The 19,444-nt window shown below is 36.0% G+C and overlaps 3 protein-coding genes across 10 annotated transcripts; 1 reads left to right on the top strand and 2 right to left on the bottom strand.

Moving 5' to 3' along the window:
* Positions 1,167-2,068, bottom strand: LOC109821686. The gene is made up of 2 exons (XM_020387851.1): positions 1,525-2,068; positions 1,167-1,435 (listed from the first exon to the last, which is right to left on the bottom strand). The coding sequence occupies exons 1-2, from the start codon at positions 2,066-2,068 to the stop codon at positions 1,422-1,424; spliced, it is 558 nt and encodes a 185-aa protein (XP_020243440.1). The 3' UTR covers positions 1,167-1,421.
* On the top strand, positions 4,606-9,651 carry LOC109822724 (myb family transcription factor PHL5-like). 8 transcript variants are annotated; one of them, XM_020388959.1, is made up of 8 exons: positions 4,606-4,682; positions 4,916-6,354; positions 6,494-6,668; positions 6,748-6,824; positions 6,920-6,959; positions 8,394-8,448; positions 8,547-8,616; positions 9,222-9,651. In XM_020388959.1, the coding sequence occupies exons 2-8, from the start codon at positions 5,845-5,847 to the stop codon at positions 9,432-9,434; spliced, it is 1,140 nt and encodes a 379-aa protein (XP_020244548.1). In that variant the 5' UTR covers positions 4,606-4,682; positions 4,916-5,844; the 3' UTR covers positions 9,435-9,651. The 8 variants fall into 8 exon arrangements, with proteins under 8 accessions (XP_020244548.1, XP_020244550.1, XP_020244549.1 ...); XM_020388960.1 differs by lacking the exon at positions 4,606-4,682 and having other exon boundaries at positions 4,823-5,008; positions 5,775-6,354; XM_020388962.1 differs by lacking the exon at positions 4,606-4,682 and having other exon boundaries at positions 4,824-6,140; positions 6,246-6,354.
* On the bottom strand, positions 9,909-12,328 carry LOC109822897 (glucan endo-1,3-beta-glucosidase 8-like). Its single transcript, XM_020389158.1, has 2 exons — positions 11,852-12,328; positions 9,909-11,155 (listed from the first exon to the last, which is right to left on the bottom strand). The coding sequence occupies exons 1-2, from the start codon at positions 12,193-12,195 to the stop codon at positions 10,063-10,065; spliced, it is 1,437 nt and encodes a 478-aa protein (XP_020244747.1). The 5' UTR covers positions 12,196-12,328; the 3' UTR covers positions 9,909-10,062.

Below are 19,444 nucleotides of genomic sequence, written 5' to 3'. Positions count from 1 at the left end.
GGATTTGACCAGCATTAATGAACCGCATTTATGAGTTCGCAGATCAATGAAGTGCCTGTCCGATCACTCGTACTGTGCGTGACCGCCCGGCGTGCTTTGAGCATAGTGCTTTCTCCTTTCCGGTCAGGAGAGGCGGTGAAGTAGGTGCGCAGTACTCGAGTGGGTCTAGCCAGCTTGCCGAGTGCCGGCGGATCCAGCTCTCGGCTCAGACAGCCGAGGTGAGTCGCATTTATGAATGCTCAGGTTGACTCGATACCTGTCCAGTCCTTCGCGCTGTGCGCGCCGCGAGCGGCCGTTTGACGGTCCTGGGGTACTGTGCTCTCTCTCCCTTCGGGTCGAGAGAGATGGGAAGGCCCATCTCAGCACGTGGGGTAGTGGATACCCAGCTGTACTGACGGTCTTGGGGATTGCTGGCGGATTCGACTCTGGACTCGGGCAGGCGAGTTGAGTGAAAGGCGAACTTCCGCCATCCTAATCGATCTTAACTCGTGCTGGCGAGCCGACCGTAAGGCGAGCCTAGAATCAAGCGTATCCGATTGTCTATGCGATTTAGGCCCGTGCCAGAGAATCGAGCGTGCGAGCTCTTCTCGCAGGCGAATTTCCTGTAAGCCTATAGAGGTACTTTTTACCGTCTACAAATACCACAACTCCTCAAATGATGGTCGAATTCTTGGCTCAGATATTCACCCCCTCGATCTGATCGAAATGCCTTTATCTTCTTGCATGTTTGTGTCTCAACTTCATGCTGAAATTCTTTGAACTTTTCAAAAGACTCAGATTTATGTTTCATTAGGTAGATATACCCGTATCTACTAAAATCATCAGTAAATGTAATGAAGTATCGATAGCCTCTCCTAGCTTCTATGCTCATAGGTCCACACACATCGGTATGTATGAGAGCTAAGAGCTCAGTAGTCCTTTCACTTGTACCTTTGAAAGGTGACCTTGTCATCTTACCCATTAGACATGATTCACATGTTTCAAATGATTCTAAATCAAATGACTTTAGGCTACCAACTGTTTGGAGTTCCTTCATGCGTTTAATGCTAATGTGGTCTAGGCGACAATGCCATAGATTGGCTTCACTTATGTCATTCGACTTTTGCCGTTTTGTATCAACGTTATAAACTTCAGATTTCAGATCCAATATGTATAATCCACTATTATTCATATGGGCTTGAGCATAAAAGATGTCATTCTTAAAAATAGAAAAACAATCCTTAATGACAAAATTATAACCCTCAAGGTTCAAAACTGAAATTGAAATCAAATTCTTAGTAATAGAAGGAACAAAATAACAATTATAAAGTTCTAAAACCAAGCCAGAAGGTAGCGGTAGACTATAATCTCCAATGGCAAGTGCAGCAACTCTTGCTCCATTTCCAACGCGAAGATCTATCTCACCCTTCTGCAACCGTCTCCTATTTCGTAGTCCCTACACATTCGAAATAATGTGAGAAACACAACCGGTATCTAATACCCAAGAATTGGAGTTAGTTGATAAGATTTCAATGACGCAAATACCTGAAGCAGAGGCACCCCTCTTCTTATCTTCCAGATATTTGGGGCAGTTTCTCTTCCAGTGCCCCTTAGCCTTGCAGTAGAAGCAGTCATGCTCAGCAGCCACCTTTATTTTAGGTGTGTTTCCCTTAGGTGGAACAACTGTCTTGCCCTTCCCTTGAGACTGTTGCTTCTTCTGTGGCCCTTTCTTAAACCCTTTCCCTTTGTTGACCATAAGAACATCCTTCCTAGGTTCAACCAAGACATTTTGCTCAGCAGTTTTGAGCATAGCATGCAGCTCATTGAGGGTCTTACCCATGGCTCCCATGTGATACATCTGCCTGAAATTGGCAAATCCATCATGTAAGGAATACAGGATCATATCTGTAGCCATCTCAACATTGTAGGGGTTCCCAAGTCGAGCCATCCTGTCAAACAGGCCTATCATGTGGAAAACATGTGGCCCCACTGGTTTCCCCTTTTCGAGCTTGCTTTGCAATATGGACTTAAGGGTCTCATACCTCTCAATCCTGGCCTGCTCCTTAAAGAGATCTCTAAGATTTCTCATAATTATATAGGCATCCTGATCCTCAAACCTCTATTGAAGACCCGGTTCCATGGCATCCAGCATGAGGCAAGTAACATTCCTTGACCTCTCGCATATTGTTTTGTGACGTGCCTTATCCTCATCAGATGAGTTGACAATCAGCTCTGGGATGGGTGTTTCTAGGACATCCTCTTGGTTCTCAGACCTGAGAATAATTCTCAGATTTCGTTCCCAATCAAGAAAATTGGTGTCGTTCAACTTGTTTTTCTCAACAATTGAGCGGAGCGTGAATTTGAGGTGTTCAGTAGACATAGTAACTACAAAACAGAAATTGAAATATGCAGATAAATTATGCTTGAAATGCAAAAAAAATTATTTTAGACATGTTCTAAATAACAAGTTATTGCATATTCTACTCAATATAATATTGTCCCTTGTGAGTAAAATAATTCCAAGATCCTATCTTAGATGAAACTTGAGCGTACTAAGGCACTTCCCCAAATCTCATGTAATCAAGGTAAGTAAATGCTTTACTAATTATAACACTTTATAATTCTTGGTTGATGGCCACATCATATGTTAACTCATCCTTATGCCTCAAGATCTAAAACTAAGTCTTTTGGCCTCTTGTTGAGTATAACCATATCAAGGCAGCATGCCCCTATTAGACATACCCGCACTATCCCAAGGTCAAGGAAGGACACCTCGCTAGGGCGAAAACTATCCAACGAATTCCAAGGGCCTCATGGTTATGACATGGAAAGGCATAATCTCAATATTCTTTTAAGGGACTTTTAGCATGTAATGGTTGTCTATATATAAGCGAACTAAATAATATAAATAAACAAGCATTCATGCAAGGCAAGAGATAATAAAAACATTCACATAATGCAATAATAAAATTTGAATAAACTTTCTTGCATAAATTTAAATTACAAAAAAAAATACATAACGATACGCAGATCGTGTTTATCTATCCTAATTTGGGCCATACTAGTCACCACATGCAATAATATCATAATATTAAACATACATGCAATAATCATATATGAAATGTTATTCAAGTAAGACATGCAATTTATCCAAATAAAAAGCATAAATAATTAATCATATTAACTATTTAAAATTAGAAACGATTTCTCATTATTTTAATTCAATAAGACTGTGAATGGAATTAATATCTAATATTAATTAGTAATTTGCCAAGAAATAGAATCAAATATTTATGTTAATTCAAAATTAACCAAATAATATATCTATAGATCTTATAGAACAATTAAATCTTTATTTATCAAATAAAATATCAAATATTTTATAAAATAAATTGTATTTATTATGCATTAATCCAAACATATGATCTATGCTTATTGAATCTAAAAAATCATGAACATGCATCAAATTGTAAGATTAAAATTTGATCCAATTAATTTATACAAGAGTCTCTGATACCACTGTAGAAACTTTAGATGCTCTAAGCGGAATTGCAGGAAACGTTTTCCTAACATCTAAACGAAGGATCTATTGCATAAATCAATTGGATTAAGAAAAAGGAAAAATGATTACCTCTTGATGCGTGTTCAAAGCCTTCTCTAATGGAGAGATTAAGAGTCTCAATTGAAAACTCCTCTAGTTGATCCACCCGAGCAAAGATCTGGATCCTTAGAAATCAACTGCTAGGTTGAAGATGAAATGTTTTTGGGAGAGAAAGTAGTAACACTTTCACGTATATAGAGAAAGTGGAATTGGATTGGATTTTCTAAAAGAAAAACCACTCTTATTTATAATCCACAAATTAAAGTCATATTTAATTCTATAATTAAATATAATCCACTAATTAAAGTCATATTTAATTCTATAATTAAATATAATCCACTAATTAAAGTCATATTTAATTCTATAATTAAATATAATCCACTAATTAAAGTCATATTTAATTCTATAATTAAATATTATCTTTTATAACATTTATAAATAAATTTATCCTTTATTTAACAATAACTCCTTATTATTAATAAACTCTATTTTGAAGTTATATCTTATATAACTTTATATTATATACTTTATATAATAATTCTCCCAATATATCCAGTCCATAAACTCTTAGGGTGTGACCTCGTAGGACCCAATTATAATAGCAATGAACTTTATAACATAAAGTCCATAAATCATAGTTGGCTTCTAGCAAAGCACTATGACTACCTAAAATAACCGGATTGTAAATCTCCATTAAATGTCCCATACCATAATTAGTAATTGCACTTACATTCGATTAAAGGACACAATTCCTTCAATAAGCTACTGGGAATTATAAACTAAGCTGATTATAATTCAAATCTGCCAAACATGCTCTTAAGGGTTCTCTGAAGAACTAATTTTGAAGCAACCTATACGGTTCTAGGGAGACAGTAGAAACTTCAATGATTTTAGGGACTAATCTCATAATATGAAAAAGAAAATCTAAGGGACAAAGTTTTAATTTACGAAAGTTAAAAAAAAATGGCATGAAAAATATTCTATGTTAAGGGGGTATGTTTAAAATAACAAATTGCCCTTTCATGCTATGGTGGGGGCATCAATTCGATTGACATTCTCAAAGTTGCACGAACCATGAACATGCCAGGCAACAAAAGACAAGGTAGAATCTCTGTCCCTTTCGTTTAATTAATCATCATCATTTATTTTATTTATCTCCCTCTTTTATTTACAAAAAAATTAAAGCTATTTATCTGAATGCCCATTCCAAAATTTTCTGCAAAAATAATTTTCTTTACATATTTTATTGTGATTTTAAGTTCTATGGTTTATCATAAAGTCCAGGTATTCAGAAATAAAAACAGATTCTTTTGGCTTAATTATTTTGATACCCAGATCTTGTTTCCTTTGGATGGGAAAGAAACTTGACAAGATAGTCTAATTCCATTTTGCTGGAACCGCTACTTTTAAAGCACAACTCCATCATGGGTAAGGATCAAACACCTCATTCTTCCAATTTCCCAGCGCTAAATTCAATATTTACTCTTAACAGTTTCGATATGTGGTAAACATTATGCCATTATTTGTTGACTTAGTTGGATTTAATCATCTCCTCTGACCATTGAATCCTATAGAAATTTCCTTTAATTAATTTATCTTCATTTGGCCTATGCTTTTGTTTTGAGACCTTGTTCAAAGGCTGAAAGTTTCACTTAATTTGGTGATGCACCCAAAGAAGCCGTCCTCAACTGGATTAAATTGTTTATTTATTTATTTTGGACAATTTCGGTTGCTCCCATACTGATTTCCTTATATAGAATCTTTTATATGAGAAATTGCAGTCCTTAGATATGAAAGATTCAATTGAATGGTCTCTTTCACTCTTGGGTTCTTAGTCTTTTGTTATCTCGAGATGTTATTCAAAGTGCTTTGATAATTTCACCTTTGATCTCAAAATGGGTATTCTTACTTTTCACTGTCTTATGGTGAATCAATGCTCTTATTAGTTCACACAGAATCCTTCCCTCTCTATCTCATATACTTTATGATGTTTAGTCTGCTGTAGTTTTGGAATGCTTCACGCTTTTCAGAATTATTTCATTCCCATCTCCTAAACAGAGCTGACAAGAACAAATGACTTATTCTTATCTTATGCTTGAAGTCTTGGGGAATATAGGGGACATGATTCTGCAAGTAGAACCTCTTAATTCTTTCGAATAACGTAGGCTGTTTGCTTTTGTTTTGTCATATATAGAATTTTGAAGTAGATTAGTCCTCGTTCTCGTTGGGGTTTGTGGTTTGTCGATAGATTTGATTGTTCTTAAATGAATACCAACAAGGTCAGGCCTCATCTATGTAATCTTAGATCATCGAGTGATGCTCAATTTGAATTGGTGAACTCTTCATGTGGAAATGTTAGTTCAAAAGAGAGATGGACTCCTTTAAAGCATACTCAGAAAAATATTGGTGATTCTATTGGTTCATATATGCAATCCGAGGCGGCTTCATCATCCCTGGCCTTCATGCTTCCCAGTCTTTCGAATAGTGGTGCTAAATGTGTTGGCTCGACTCTTGATGCCTTCTATGCTGCTGAAAGATTAATGGGTTTTCCTAATTTTGGGTACCAACTTGATACTCTTCCATCATTCTCTCAATCAGCAAAGGATTCTTTGGAATCTCAACTCTCCATGAACTCAGAGAATCTAAGTGATTCTGTTTCTTGTAGAGAGGGTACATTGGAATCTCTTGTGAAGTTACCTGTGCAGGGGGGTTGCAATTCTATGGTTTTTGATGATGCACAAAGATTTCCAGATGGGAGTCCTCAAAATTGTTTCGTAAGCATTTTTCTTGTTTGCAAAATTATTATTTGAATCAATTGGAGATTTGAGCTTCTTTAATTCGTGTTGAAATAATTAATATAGTATTCGATGTTGTCTTTCATATAAACAGGCTAACTGTATTTCGTTGTGCTAGGTTGTATGTGATCCATTGAATTCTTTGGTAAACGACCCTAGCCTACAGTCTGAAAATGATAAGGGATTATCAAAGATATCTACTGTCGTTGCCCCAAATAAAACACGAATAAGGTGGTCTCAGGATCTCCATGCGAAGTTTGTAGAATCAGTTAATATCCTTGGAGGTGCAGATAGTAAGTTATTCAATTATGCTATGGTTTCTTGAAAATTCTGAGTTTTGAAATATATTGAGATCATTTTGGTTGATTGCAGAGGCAACTCCAAAAGGGATTTTGAAGCTGATGAATTCAGAAGGTCTGACCATTTATCATGTCAAGAGCCATTTGCAGGTACTCATATCGAACTAAAGTACTACAAAGTGGCGTGTTAAAATACTTGTTACTGACAATTAGGTGCAAATGTAAATACTTTGTATGACTCCCAGAAATATCGGTCTGCCAAGTTCCTACCCGAGTCTTCTTTAGGTAAACTTTCTGTACCCAGCTTCCTCCTACAACCTAAGTTCTGTGTAAGAGTATTATGTATGATCTCTTTAGTAAGTTATTATTATGTGTTGTATAATATTGTGTATATAGTCACACCTATCCACATGCATAGAATATATTTCCACTCTATATAGATAAGGAATTTGTTGATAGATAATGAATTTTCTGATTCGGTTATCCAAACATGAATTAACTGTTTATCTATGTTTATTGTTAAAAATATCTTCTTTAGGATGTTCTAGTGTATATATAAGAAATATATATATATATAACTAAACATGCAAGTGAGTCTGTTCTTTTGTTGATCTCTGTGTGCATGCACAAACTCATGGACATGTATATTCGAGACTTCGAGTGAATTATCATCAGTTAGTCAATAAAGTCTTATTCAATGTGTTTATTCTGCATGTTCAAGTGCATTTTGATGGTACAAGAGTTGTTTTTTATTGTATAATTATGTAAAAGTTGTTTAAGTTACTTCCATAATCGCTACATGGTTAAGTTGCTTTCTGCTTGGCATTTTATTCCTAACCAAGTCATGGACTTTTAGAGATGGACTTCTGGTAGTTAATGGTGGAAACTGGAGTTTGTGATTACAATAAGATTATTAAAATTCTGACGCAACACCCTCGTAACTGTACTTATTATATGGTATTCATTTCCAGCACAGCATTTGATCCTTTTTTTTATCTCTATGGCTATATAAAGTGTAGAATGCTAAAAAGTCAGACCCTATGTGGTTGTCTATGTAGAATTTAAGAAACTTGTTTATATTTTACAATTTTTTTTGGATATTTGTTTATCTTGGTTAAAATTTAGGACTAAGATATTAAAATGAACAACTGTGCAATTTCTTCTTCCTGTTAAATGATGGGCCACTTAGTTAGATGGGTTTGTTTTTTAGTTACAAATTACTAGAAAGACAAGGGGTAAACCTGTAATCTTTCAATGTGGAGCATGGTTAGTGCCAACATTTGGATATTTGACGTAGGTCTTCTGGTTGAGGGTTAAAGATAGAAGTATTGGATGTAGCCCACTGTGTTATATACTCAAGTAAATACAGAAAATAGAGGTGCTTGAAACTTTTAGGGGGTTTTAAGAAACTTCCAAAGCCTAGGCAAATTCCTTTTTTTTTTGATAAGTTCACTGTAAATGTTTAAATGCTGCTGATGTGAGGTGCTATTTTTTACCCTTGTAAATCTTTGAATCTTAGTCTTACAGAAATTGGCTATCGATTGATCTTTGTGTGCTATGTTGTTCCATTATGAATTGGTTTTTGGGATAATAAACTTAGGCCGCAAGCCAAATGCTTAAATTAGTGCTTATTTCTAAGTCATTTTTCTTCCTGTTTTCTTACACTCATGTTTTAAGATTTATTAGTAGAGTTTGATTCGCCCTCCCATTCTCTTGTAGGCAAAGCTGATAGAAGAGCCTCAACTAGTGAAGCAGAACAGATTGACCCAAAAACGTATGTACTTCTGCATCATAATCCTATGAATTCGCACTCACATAGGATCATATATAAAAACATACATAACTAACAATATTCCTTTTCTAACTATGCAGTGGTTTGCAAATTACTGAAACATTGAGGATGCAGCTAGAAGTCCAGCGGAGCCTCCATGAGCAGCTAGAGGTACTCCTTGTAAATCTTGTATCAGATAATTCCTTTCAAAATTTTACTCCTCATGCATCTCAGGTGTAGTTTGTAGACGAGGGCAAGTTCTTTTCAGGCTAAAGTTTATGATGGCCATCGACTGGAACTTCTGAAATCTCTATATTAATGTCTTAGTTTGTGGAAAGAAGAAAAAAAGTAGAAAGTTATTTTTAAACATCACACTAAGTTTTTAAAAGATCAGAGACACAGTGAGTTGTCATTTAACAGGCATCAACATTGCATGCCCCAAATAGATGGAAGATTAATCCAAATACACATTGAAAGCCATCTATTTGTGGATGGAATGATGTAAAATTGCTCGTAATTGGCACCATTCTATCTCAAATTCTGCCTGTGCCAAATTTACGATGTATTATAATCTGATTGAAATATCTGCTGAGCTTTTTGTTTAAATGGAGTAAACAGTTATCTGCAATTCATAATACTTTTTCTTTGGTTTCTATGCGTCTCCGTTTCTTGAAAGAGAAATGGATGGTAATCAACTGAATACTGACTATATCATGTAGCAGATGTGTTTCTAAGTAATGATGTGTCCCTTCCATATCTCTTATCATTTTCTTCAGGTTCAACGGAAGCTCCAGATTAGGATCGAAGAGCAGGGAAAGAAACTTCAAAAGATGTTCGAGGAACAACTGAAAGCAAATGGAAGTACCTTTGAGCAAGAAAACTCAGAAACACTTGCTCCTAATGAGGATACAGTATCTCTGGAAGATGATCAAATTTTAATTCCTGAAGAAGGATCCAGGAACACTAACTCGCCATCGAAAATCAGTTAGGGAAAAGAACAACGGGTAACATGAATCTCAGACTTTTTTGATCCCAGGTAAATACAAAGATGTTTAAGATAGGACATAGATTAGATGGAAAGCTTGTTTTGTATTGTAGATATTGGGAAACATGTCTGTTCTATTTCTGTATTTCGTTTGAGATGATGTCTTCTGTCACTTGAAATTTGCATACATCAGTTACTAAATATGTTACCCCCGTTGTTTATCCCTTTCTTGCTGCATTTTGATATACATGTGCACTATTTACTTCCATATTCAAGACTACCAAAACCCTTGTATATTGGTTTTTTCTCTATTTATTTCACTGATGTAGAACACAGTTTTTCAGCATCTGCTTCAGCATCTCAAGCAGAGCAGAGACTCTATGCTTATAAAAAATTTCTGCAAAGTGAGTACATTATACTCAGAGAATAATCACGCAGCAGAATGTCAACAAAGGGCTAATTGTTAACAAATTTCGTATTTTTTTCATTAGAAAACCTGTCAGTTTAACAAGGTGATCAAATATCCATTCATTTCTCTACAGTATGATAAAAATCACACTACAAATTGATCAAGTATCCACTCAATTCTCTGTGTGATAAAAATCACAGTACCAAACCTCAGCTTCCTTCATTTACACAATGGCCACCACCACCACTGCTCCCCTCTTCACTGCCGTCACTGCTGCTCTTCCATAAGCGATCATCACCGGAAACCGGCACCTCCCATCACTCGGATCCACCTCCGTCACCACCCCTAGCCCCTCAAAATCACAGTCCTCGTCCCCCTGTCCCCTCACTTGATAATACATATTGAACGCGTATGATGCGTTCCCCCTCGCCCCCAAGTGATTGCATGATGAACCGTACCCCAATGCCGTACAATCCACTTGCCCGCAAGCATGCTCGACCCCCTCCTTCACCTCCCACTCCTCCACCTTCCCTTCTCTCATCACACACCATCTCCTCTCCATATACTCCACCCCTCTTGCCCCAACGAGATACCTCCTCTTCCCTCTACCCGATATGTCAAGTTCGTATTTCGGCTTGCCATCGTACTCAAAAATCCCCCAATGCCGCTCGAAGTTCCCAGGCTCGATACTCTTCGCGTCCTCATCGAACAAACTGAACATGTAAACCTCGATGTTCGCCCCTCTCCTCATCGGAGTTCCCTGTCCACTCAACACATGGTTAATGAGACCCTGGTTGAACTCTCTGGCAAGCTCGACGTTTGCGTGCATGCCACCATCAGTAGGCCATCCAATCTCGCCTATGACGATGGGCATATCGGGGTACCCCGCGTTCGACAGTGCCCACACCAGAGTGTCAAAGTTGGCGTCAAAGACATTGGAGTACGTGGCCTTCCCGTCGAGGAGGGGTTTCGCGGTTCTGTTGTCGAAGAAGGCGAAGGGGAGGGGGAAGTGGGAGTCGGAGGCGAGGGAGAGGAAGGGGTAGATGTTGACGAGGAAGGGGGAGCGGTGGAGGTGGAGGTGGAGGAGGAGGTCGAGGGTGAGGTTGCGGATGTCGGGGCGGAAGTCGCCAAGGGAGGGGAGCGATGAGTCGGACGAGAAGTAGATGTCGGCATTGAACGGGACGGTGGCCTTGATGTGGGAGGAGAGGGGGGAGGAGGAGAGGGCGGATTGGATGTTTTTGAGAGCAGGGAGGGTTGTGTGTGTGAAGGAGCCGTGATACGTTGCGAGGAATGGCTCGTTGCCGACCGCTACGTACCTGCATTCAAATTTAGGATTGGAGAAAAATTGATGCAAAAATAACCCGGAAAGTTTCAAATTGTATTGAAACAGTGAGTCTAGCTACGAGTGAGAATGTGACTGTGGTAATTGACAGCATAACAAAGCTGCATGAGTTGAGAGAGAGATCAAAGCAAAATTCTACTGAATTCTCATAGAATTGATTTTATATTATTATTGAGGCTTGTGGTACCTGAGGAGAAAAAAAAATCAGGAATTCAAAAATAAAATATATTAAACCCATCCCAGATCCAAGAATGCAGTATCTCAGTAAAAATATTTCAAACCAAGTGACTTTAAACAATACAAAAAAGATTTTTGGTCCTTCACCGAAAATAGGAGAAAATCAATTTTAAAGAACCAAAATTTTGGGGAAAATCCAAGAATTCAATAGAAAGATAAAAAGATGCCTTTCACAGCAAAACTAAGAGCAAATCAATAAACCAAAGTTCAGAACCAAACAGAACGCCAAAATTGACATTTTTCTCTCAAAAAGGTGGACAAGGATAGAAATAAAGCAAACCCAGACCCAAAACAGAGCAACCACAATCGTTTACCAAAAACCCAGAAGCAATCAAGCCCAAAATTTTCTCCCAAAAGACAAAAACAAGAACTCAACATCACATCCTAAAACAAGCAAATTTGCATAAAATAACTCCAAGAAAACAATACCCACTTGATATTAACACCGCCATCGTAGAGATATGCAGTGACATTCTCTGCAACCCACTCAACAGCAGCCTGAGGGTCTTCACTGAGCTCCTGCAGCATGAAATTGGGAATGGCGACCATCACTTCAATCCCAGTGCCAGCGAGAGCTTGGAGAGTTTTCGGGTCGGCGTCGAAAAGCTTCACCTTGTTGAACCCGTTATCGACGAGCATTTGAGCTACAGTTTTTGGAGGGAGGCGATGGGTCGCCATTTGTCCCCAGTTGACTCCAATGCCGACGGATTCTTTGAGGAGCATTGCCGACGAAAGGAGGAGGATGAGAGAGAAGAGAGAGGAATTGATGGGTTTCATTTTTTTTTTCCTTTCTTTTTCCTTTTCTAATTTCTTTGTTCTCCCTATTTTCAGGGTTTTCTTGGGGATGTATGTGCTTTTTGGAGAAACTTTGAAATTTCTGTTTTTGGGTAAAATTACCCTTTTTGGGTGGGTTCTGTTTCTTGAGATCTTTGCACAAAAAAATCTCTTTTTCTTTGGGGGTTTTCGATGTCGTATAACCTGTAAATAAAAACATTTTTGTTTAAAATATAATCAGAAAAACATTGGATGTATCAAAAATAACAATTAAATGACAAATAAATAAATAACATTGGATGGGCGTTTTGCATGTCTATCCCTAAAATATTTGATACTTTAAAAATTATTTTCTAAATCATTGTACAGGCCAATATATTCTATAAATCACTTGAAAATCTATAACCTGTCCTGCATATTTTTATTTGTAGAAGAGATGAGATATTGAAAAAGAAGAATTTAGATAATAAAAAAGGCTAAATATCATAACACCTTACCTTACCTCTGGATAATTATTACATAACCCTCATAACTTTCAAAATATGAGAAAACCATAGGGGTTATTCTAAAACCCCCTTTAACACTTTAAGAATTTATCACAAAAGCCATCTGGATAGAGTTAATTGCAATTGTCACATTTGATTTGGTTTTTTTGGTTTTTGTTTTGGGATTTTTTTTTTTTTTTTTTTTGGTTGGGGGGGGGGGGGGTTTTTTTTTTTTTTTTTTTTGGTTGGGTGGGGTGGGGTGGGGTGGGAGTGGGGGGTTGTTAAAATCATGCCAGTGAATATTTTTTCCAAGGAAATTTTGAAAATTGATGTTCTTGCTTTTATGAGGTTTTCTTGTAGGTGCTAAATTTAAGGGTTTTCTAATATTTTGAGAGTTGTGAGGGGTTATTTGATAGCCATTCAAAGTTAAGTGAGGTATCTCATATCTAGTCTAAAAAATGAGAAGTCGTTTAATTTTTTTTTTTTTTCCTTTTGGCGGTGGGGGAAGGAGTGGGATTGAAAATTATGCCAATGGATATATTTGCCAACGAAAATTTGAAAAATTGGTGTTCTTGCTTTTATGAGGTTTTTTGATAGGTACTAAACTTAAGGGTTTTCTGATATTTTGAGAGTTGTGAGGGGTTATTTGATAGTCATCCAAAGTTCACGAGAGGTATCTCATATCTAGCCTAGAAATTACAAATAGTTTAATATTATTTGTTAAGTTACCACCCATTGAGTTATCTATAAGAAAAGGACATGTATTTTTCCTCTATTTTTCCCCTATTGTTCTTCTCTTTTCCCCTTGTGTGTTATTGTTTGGTCAGTTCTTAAAACCCAATTTGCAAATTAGAAATGTTGCAACTTCGACTTGCGCTTAAATATGGTAAGTCGTCTGGTATAACTAGAGTCTTCTTATAATTCTTACAACTATAGCTATAAGTGATGCAAAATGTCCCCGCTCTATGCGAACAAGGTTATCATTTTGCATTGCATTGAACCAAGTGATCCAAAGTGTCTCGACACTATGAACAAGGTTATCACTTTGCTTTGCATTGAACCAAACAAAAACCAGGAAAGAAGTTGATATGCTTATTCAGGGGTGAATTTATGCATCTCTTGGGGTGCGGTGATACCCCAAAAATCTTTGTATTATATGTAAACCCTAGGTTTTTTATAGTTTGCATCCCCCCACCCCCAACAACCCAAAAGAAGGTGTGGGTTGACAATTATGACAACGGATATTTTTGCCAAAGGAAAATTTGAAAATTTGATGTTCTTGCTTTTATGAGGTGTTCTGATAGGTGCTAAACTTCAGGGTTTTCTGATATTTTGAGAGTTGTGAGGGGTCATTTGATAGTCATCCAAAGTTAAGGAGCGGTATCTCATATCTAGTCTAAACAATGAGAAATAGTTTAATGTCATTTGTAAAGTTATCATCCATTGAGTTCTCTATAAGAAAAGGACGTGTATTTCCTCTAGTTATTTTTCATAACATTCTTCTCTTTTCCTCTTGTGTGTTACTGTTTGGTGAGCTCTTAAAACCCAATTTTCAATTTAGAAATGCTGCAACTTCGGCTTGCGCTCAAATATGGGTAGGTTGTCTGTTATAACTAGAGTCTTCTTATAATTCTTACAACTAGAGTTATAAGTGATCCAAAATGTCTCTGCTCTATACGAACAAGGTTATCATTTTGCAGTGCATTGAACCAAGTGATCCAAAATGTCTCGGCACTATGAACAAGGTTATCATTTTGCTTTGCATTGAACCCAAAAAAACCAGGAGAGAAGTTGATATGCTTAATTAGGGACAGATTTATACATCTCTTAGGGGTGCGGTGGCACCCCTACAATCTTTGTATTATATGTAAACCCTAGCCTTTTTATAGCTTGCATAACCCCCTTCAAAAACCCAAAAAAGGCACCCAGAATGACTCAATCTATCAAAAAGAACTAAAAACTAGTACAACCCATTTAAATTTCTAATAAGAAAGTCACAATGGCCCAAATTAAAGCACAAACTTACTATACTAGAAATCCAAAATCAAAAACTCAAAAATAACATAAAATTCTCCCTCCCTCTCACTTAGGCTTGGTTTGGTAGGAGGGGAGATAGAGTAAGGTAATGGACAAAATTTAAAATCTTCTTTGGTAGGAAGTTTCTAGATGGTAAGCTGAAGTGGAGGAAAGGGGGTGAGAAGAGAGAATATACAAAATGAACTAGAAAGTAAAGAGAAAGAAAATACCTCCAATTTGGAGGGTCACAAGAATGAGGTGAGAGAAAATGCAAAATGAACTAAAAAGTTATGGATTCCCCCTTACTCCCTCTCAACCAAATAATAAAAACAAAAGGTATATTACTCTTTACACTGCCTTAAACCTTACATTCCCTCATTGTACCTCCTACCAAACCAAGCCTAAAGGGGCATAGTTCCCAAATTTTCCAATTGGGATCAAATTCTAACACCACATAATTCCTCATCTGCATCAACCTTCACCCACTCTAGACCCCCCTCCTGAATTTTTTGGGATATATGAATGTGCTTAATGAGAGTGTGTTTATTAGGTTCATGGGGTTTTTCGATATTAGTCCCTGAAATCATCAATATTTTGATATTAGTCACTCAATATCATTAAAATTTGATATTAGTCCGCCAAATCATATACCCATATTGAGATTAGTCCCTCTAGTTAGGGGCTGTTTGATTTGGCTAGAATATTTTGTTAACATTAACATTAAGAGCAGATTGATTATTACACCCCTTTAATTATAAACCCAAACCCATTATTAGTGGATTCATACCCGTTTCAAACATCAAACCCATTAATATTATAAACCTAAACTTGTTTCTTGCCCTTTCTTCTTCCCTCCGCCCTCATGAACTCCTTAGACGTCTCCTTCATCTCTACTATAATTTGCACCTCAACCACCGCTCCATCTCAATCCTCTCTATCTAACTCATCATTGTGATTGAGACTCTGGCAACAACACCACCCAACTTATCCGCTCACTCTCCCAACCACAGTCCCCCAACTCCACCTTCTCCATAGTTACACCAATGTTAAAGCTCGACCACCCGATTTCAAACAATCACCCCCTCAACCTCATTATCAAACCCCCTCTATAGTTTCGTAACCTCCTTGAGATCTCCAACCTTTTCAGAACACTTCAATAAAGCTCGACATCGGCACCTATAATTGCCTCATCAATGGGTTGCTGAAGCAGAAGATGATCCATGAGACAATAATGTGTTTTCTCTATAAGCATAAGAAATTTGACAAAGCTCTCAAGTTGTTTGATGAAAATGTAAGAGAGAGAGTTGAGATAGGGTTAGAACTTGATGTAGTGGTTTATACTCTGGCCGCTAATGGATTTTGGGATATATTTCTTCTTGAAAAAGGGTCGGCTCTTAGATCCCTACGATTATGGGCTAACCTGACACCGACGCCATACTCCTCCTCATGAATTTGTCTGATCCTTGAGGATATTTGGGGGAGGGCGGGCATGATATAGTGGTGATGGTAGAGAGGTTTGAGGTTGGGCGATTGAAAGGAGGAGGGTAATGAGGGCAGTGGGGATATTTCAAGTGATGGATCTATTGGTAGTGAAGATAGTTGGAGAGGAAGTGATTAGAAATGGAAGGTAATTTAATAAATACTTATACATGGTTATCACTAACTTTACTACGGTTAACAGATTTTAACAGATTGTATGAAAGGAGGACTAATCTCAACATGGTTATATGATTTAAGGTAAGGCTGTCCAAAAAGTCCGCGGCGTCCGGCCGGGCGGAACCGGCACGGCCCGGGGTTGGCCCGGAACCCGGGCCCAGAAACCGGGCCTGGGTCCGTCTCGGCCCAGATAGTAAAAATTTTTGTTTTTTTATATGTAATATATATATTCATATATATATATATATATAATATTATATACTATATATTGTTATATATATACCACTCTCTCTTAGTATATAAGTATATAAGTATACAGTGTATACTCTTATATATGAGAAAAATGGGTATGCTTGGTACCAAGCACAAAAAGTTTGTGTTTGGTAGTGAGATGGCATCATCTCATTCGCTCATTTAAATGATTGCATATCCTCATGCACTCCTCAACCCATGTGAATGTGGTCCCCCATTTAAATGCGGTGGAGGGGATTGTGTCACCTCAACTAGAAAGCATACCCATATTTCTCCTAATTTTTTTTATATATAATATATTTATATATATATAATATCAATTTATTTATATATATATATATATATATATATATTATAATGTATATATTATATATATATTGTATATTATTATTTTATATTTATACTACTCATTTTAGAGTTATATAGTGTATCAGTCGTTTATGTATAGTATAATATATTATATTATAGTATATACTTTAGTATAATTATATATATATATAATATATACTATATATATATTATATAGTATATATATATACCCATAAGTATCATATAAGTTAAGAAGAAGAGAAGAGAGATGACGAAGAAGAGAGATAAATGGGAGGTGAGCTGGCAGCCGTAGGGCAAATATTCCTACGCTGCATAGTGTATGACATGTGAGCCCCCCTACTAGTTCACATTCGGTTGTGGGTCTCACATTATAACTTGCGCAGCGCAGGAAAATTTCCTACGCTGCCAGCTCACCTCCCGCTTTCTCTCATATATATATATATATAATATATATATATAATATTATATATATATATATATATATAATATATATTATATGTAGTATATATATATATATATATATTAATATATATTATACTATATATATTATACATAATATAATATATAATATAATAATTATATATATATATAAGCTATATGCATGGGTATGCCTTGGGTACCAAGCACAAAAATTGTGCTTGCGTAGTGTGGTCATATCCTTCCTCACTCATTCAATATATGGGACCCACATTCACATGGCGTATGTGAGGGATTGAGAATGACACAGTCACTACCAAGCACAAAATTTGTAATTAGTAACCAAGCATAACATTCCTCTCTCTCTCTCCTCTCTCTATATATAAATATATATAAAGATATATATATATATAACTATTAATATGATAATATAATAATGAGAAAACGGAGGTAGCTGGCAGCGTAGGAATTTCCTAACGCCTGCAAGTGTATGAATCTGTGAGCCTCCCTAATAGTCACACGTGTTGGGGCTCACATTGTCCATACACATGCCCAGCGTTAGAATTTCCTACGCTGTCAGCTCACTCCCGTTTCTCTCCTCTCTCTCTCTCATCTCTCTCTCTCTTGTCTTCTCTCTCCTCTCTATATAATATATATATATATATATCATATGATATATATATATATTATAGATATTAAATATATATAAATTAATATTTATATATATATTAATATATATATAATATAGTAATATCTATATAATATTAAATATATATATATATTATATATATATAATATATATACTATATATATATATATATAACTTTCTTAATAATATATTATATTACTATATAATAAGAGAGTATGACTATATATAGAATTAAGGTGTATATATATATATATATAATATATATATAGTATATATATAATAATATATAATATAATATATATAATATATATATATATTTACTATATAATATATATATATTATATATATATATAATATATATAAGGTATATTTCTCTTATATATGGTATATATCTCGTTATATAATTATAATATGTTAAGTATATCCTCTCTTAAATATTGTATAAGTATATATAAGTTACAGTGTATACTCTCTGTTATAAGATATCTCTCTCTTTTATATATATTATATATATTAATATCTATATATATATTATTATATTATATCTTATATATATTTAATTATATATATACATATGTATAATTATACTCTAATCTTATAATATTCACTAGTAGAAAATGAACAACTAGACGGAATCAAACTTAACGGAATTTTTTTCGTCTATTTTGAGCAAACTAGACGGAAAAAATAGATTCAAATGCCAGAATATTGTGATGCTAGCATGTTGTGAAACCAGATTTCAAATGCAGGAAATTATAGAAACGCCAAAATATTACAGACTGGATCGACTAATTGATTTAGATGTTACCAGAATGCCCATTCTTCTGATTCTCAACGATATGTGGTTGATAAGGGCAATTTGGCCATCCCATTCATGATGATAATCAAAGTTTGACTAATGGAACGAGAACCAGAGATTTAGCATTCGGAAATACCCATAATGGGCATTTTCCCTCTGAAACTACAGAAGGTTTCTTGTTGAGATTTTCTCTGCCATTCTTCAGAGTGCCCGTGGGCAAGTATGTTTTTGGCCTCTCAGAACCTTCAGCTTGAGCAAACAATCCGAAGACTCAGACCTTCTCTCCTTTTGCTGGCTGATACAATCATTGTTCTCAGTGGAGAAACTTCCCAGAGGTACTGACTGCATCTGCTCCAACGTTAGTTAGAGATTTGGGTTAAAAGTTTCCTACATTGGACCTAACGGGAGGAAGTGTTGCATCAGTGTTTTCCCATATGGGTTTTGTAGAGAAAATCATCATTCTTTAGAGAGACAAGTTGCTTTCAAGCTCTTTTACAATTTCAATCCCATCAAAATTGCGTGGGACGCAATGAAACTCTCTACAAGGCCGCAACTATTTATGATGGTTCGTTTGTCAATTATCCAATACAAATTTCTTCAATCTCAGAAAACTACAATTGATGTCAACAATGAGAGATCGTCTCTCTC

The sequence above is a fragment of the Asparagus officinalis genome, chromosome 8 (genome assembly GCF_001876935.1).
Source record: "Asparagus officinalis chromosome 8, Aspof.V1, whole genome shotgun sequence".
Taxonomy (NCBI): Eukaryota; Viridiplantae; Streptophyta; class Magnoliopsida; order Asparagales; family Asparagaceae; genus Asparagus; species Asparagus officinalis.
This window is presented reverse-complemented; position numbering and strand designations above follow the sequence as displayed.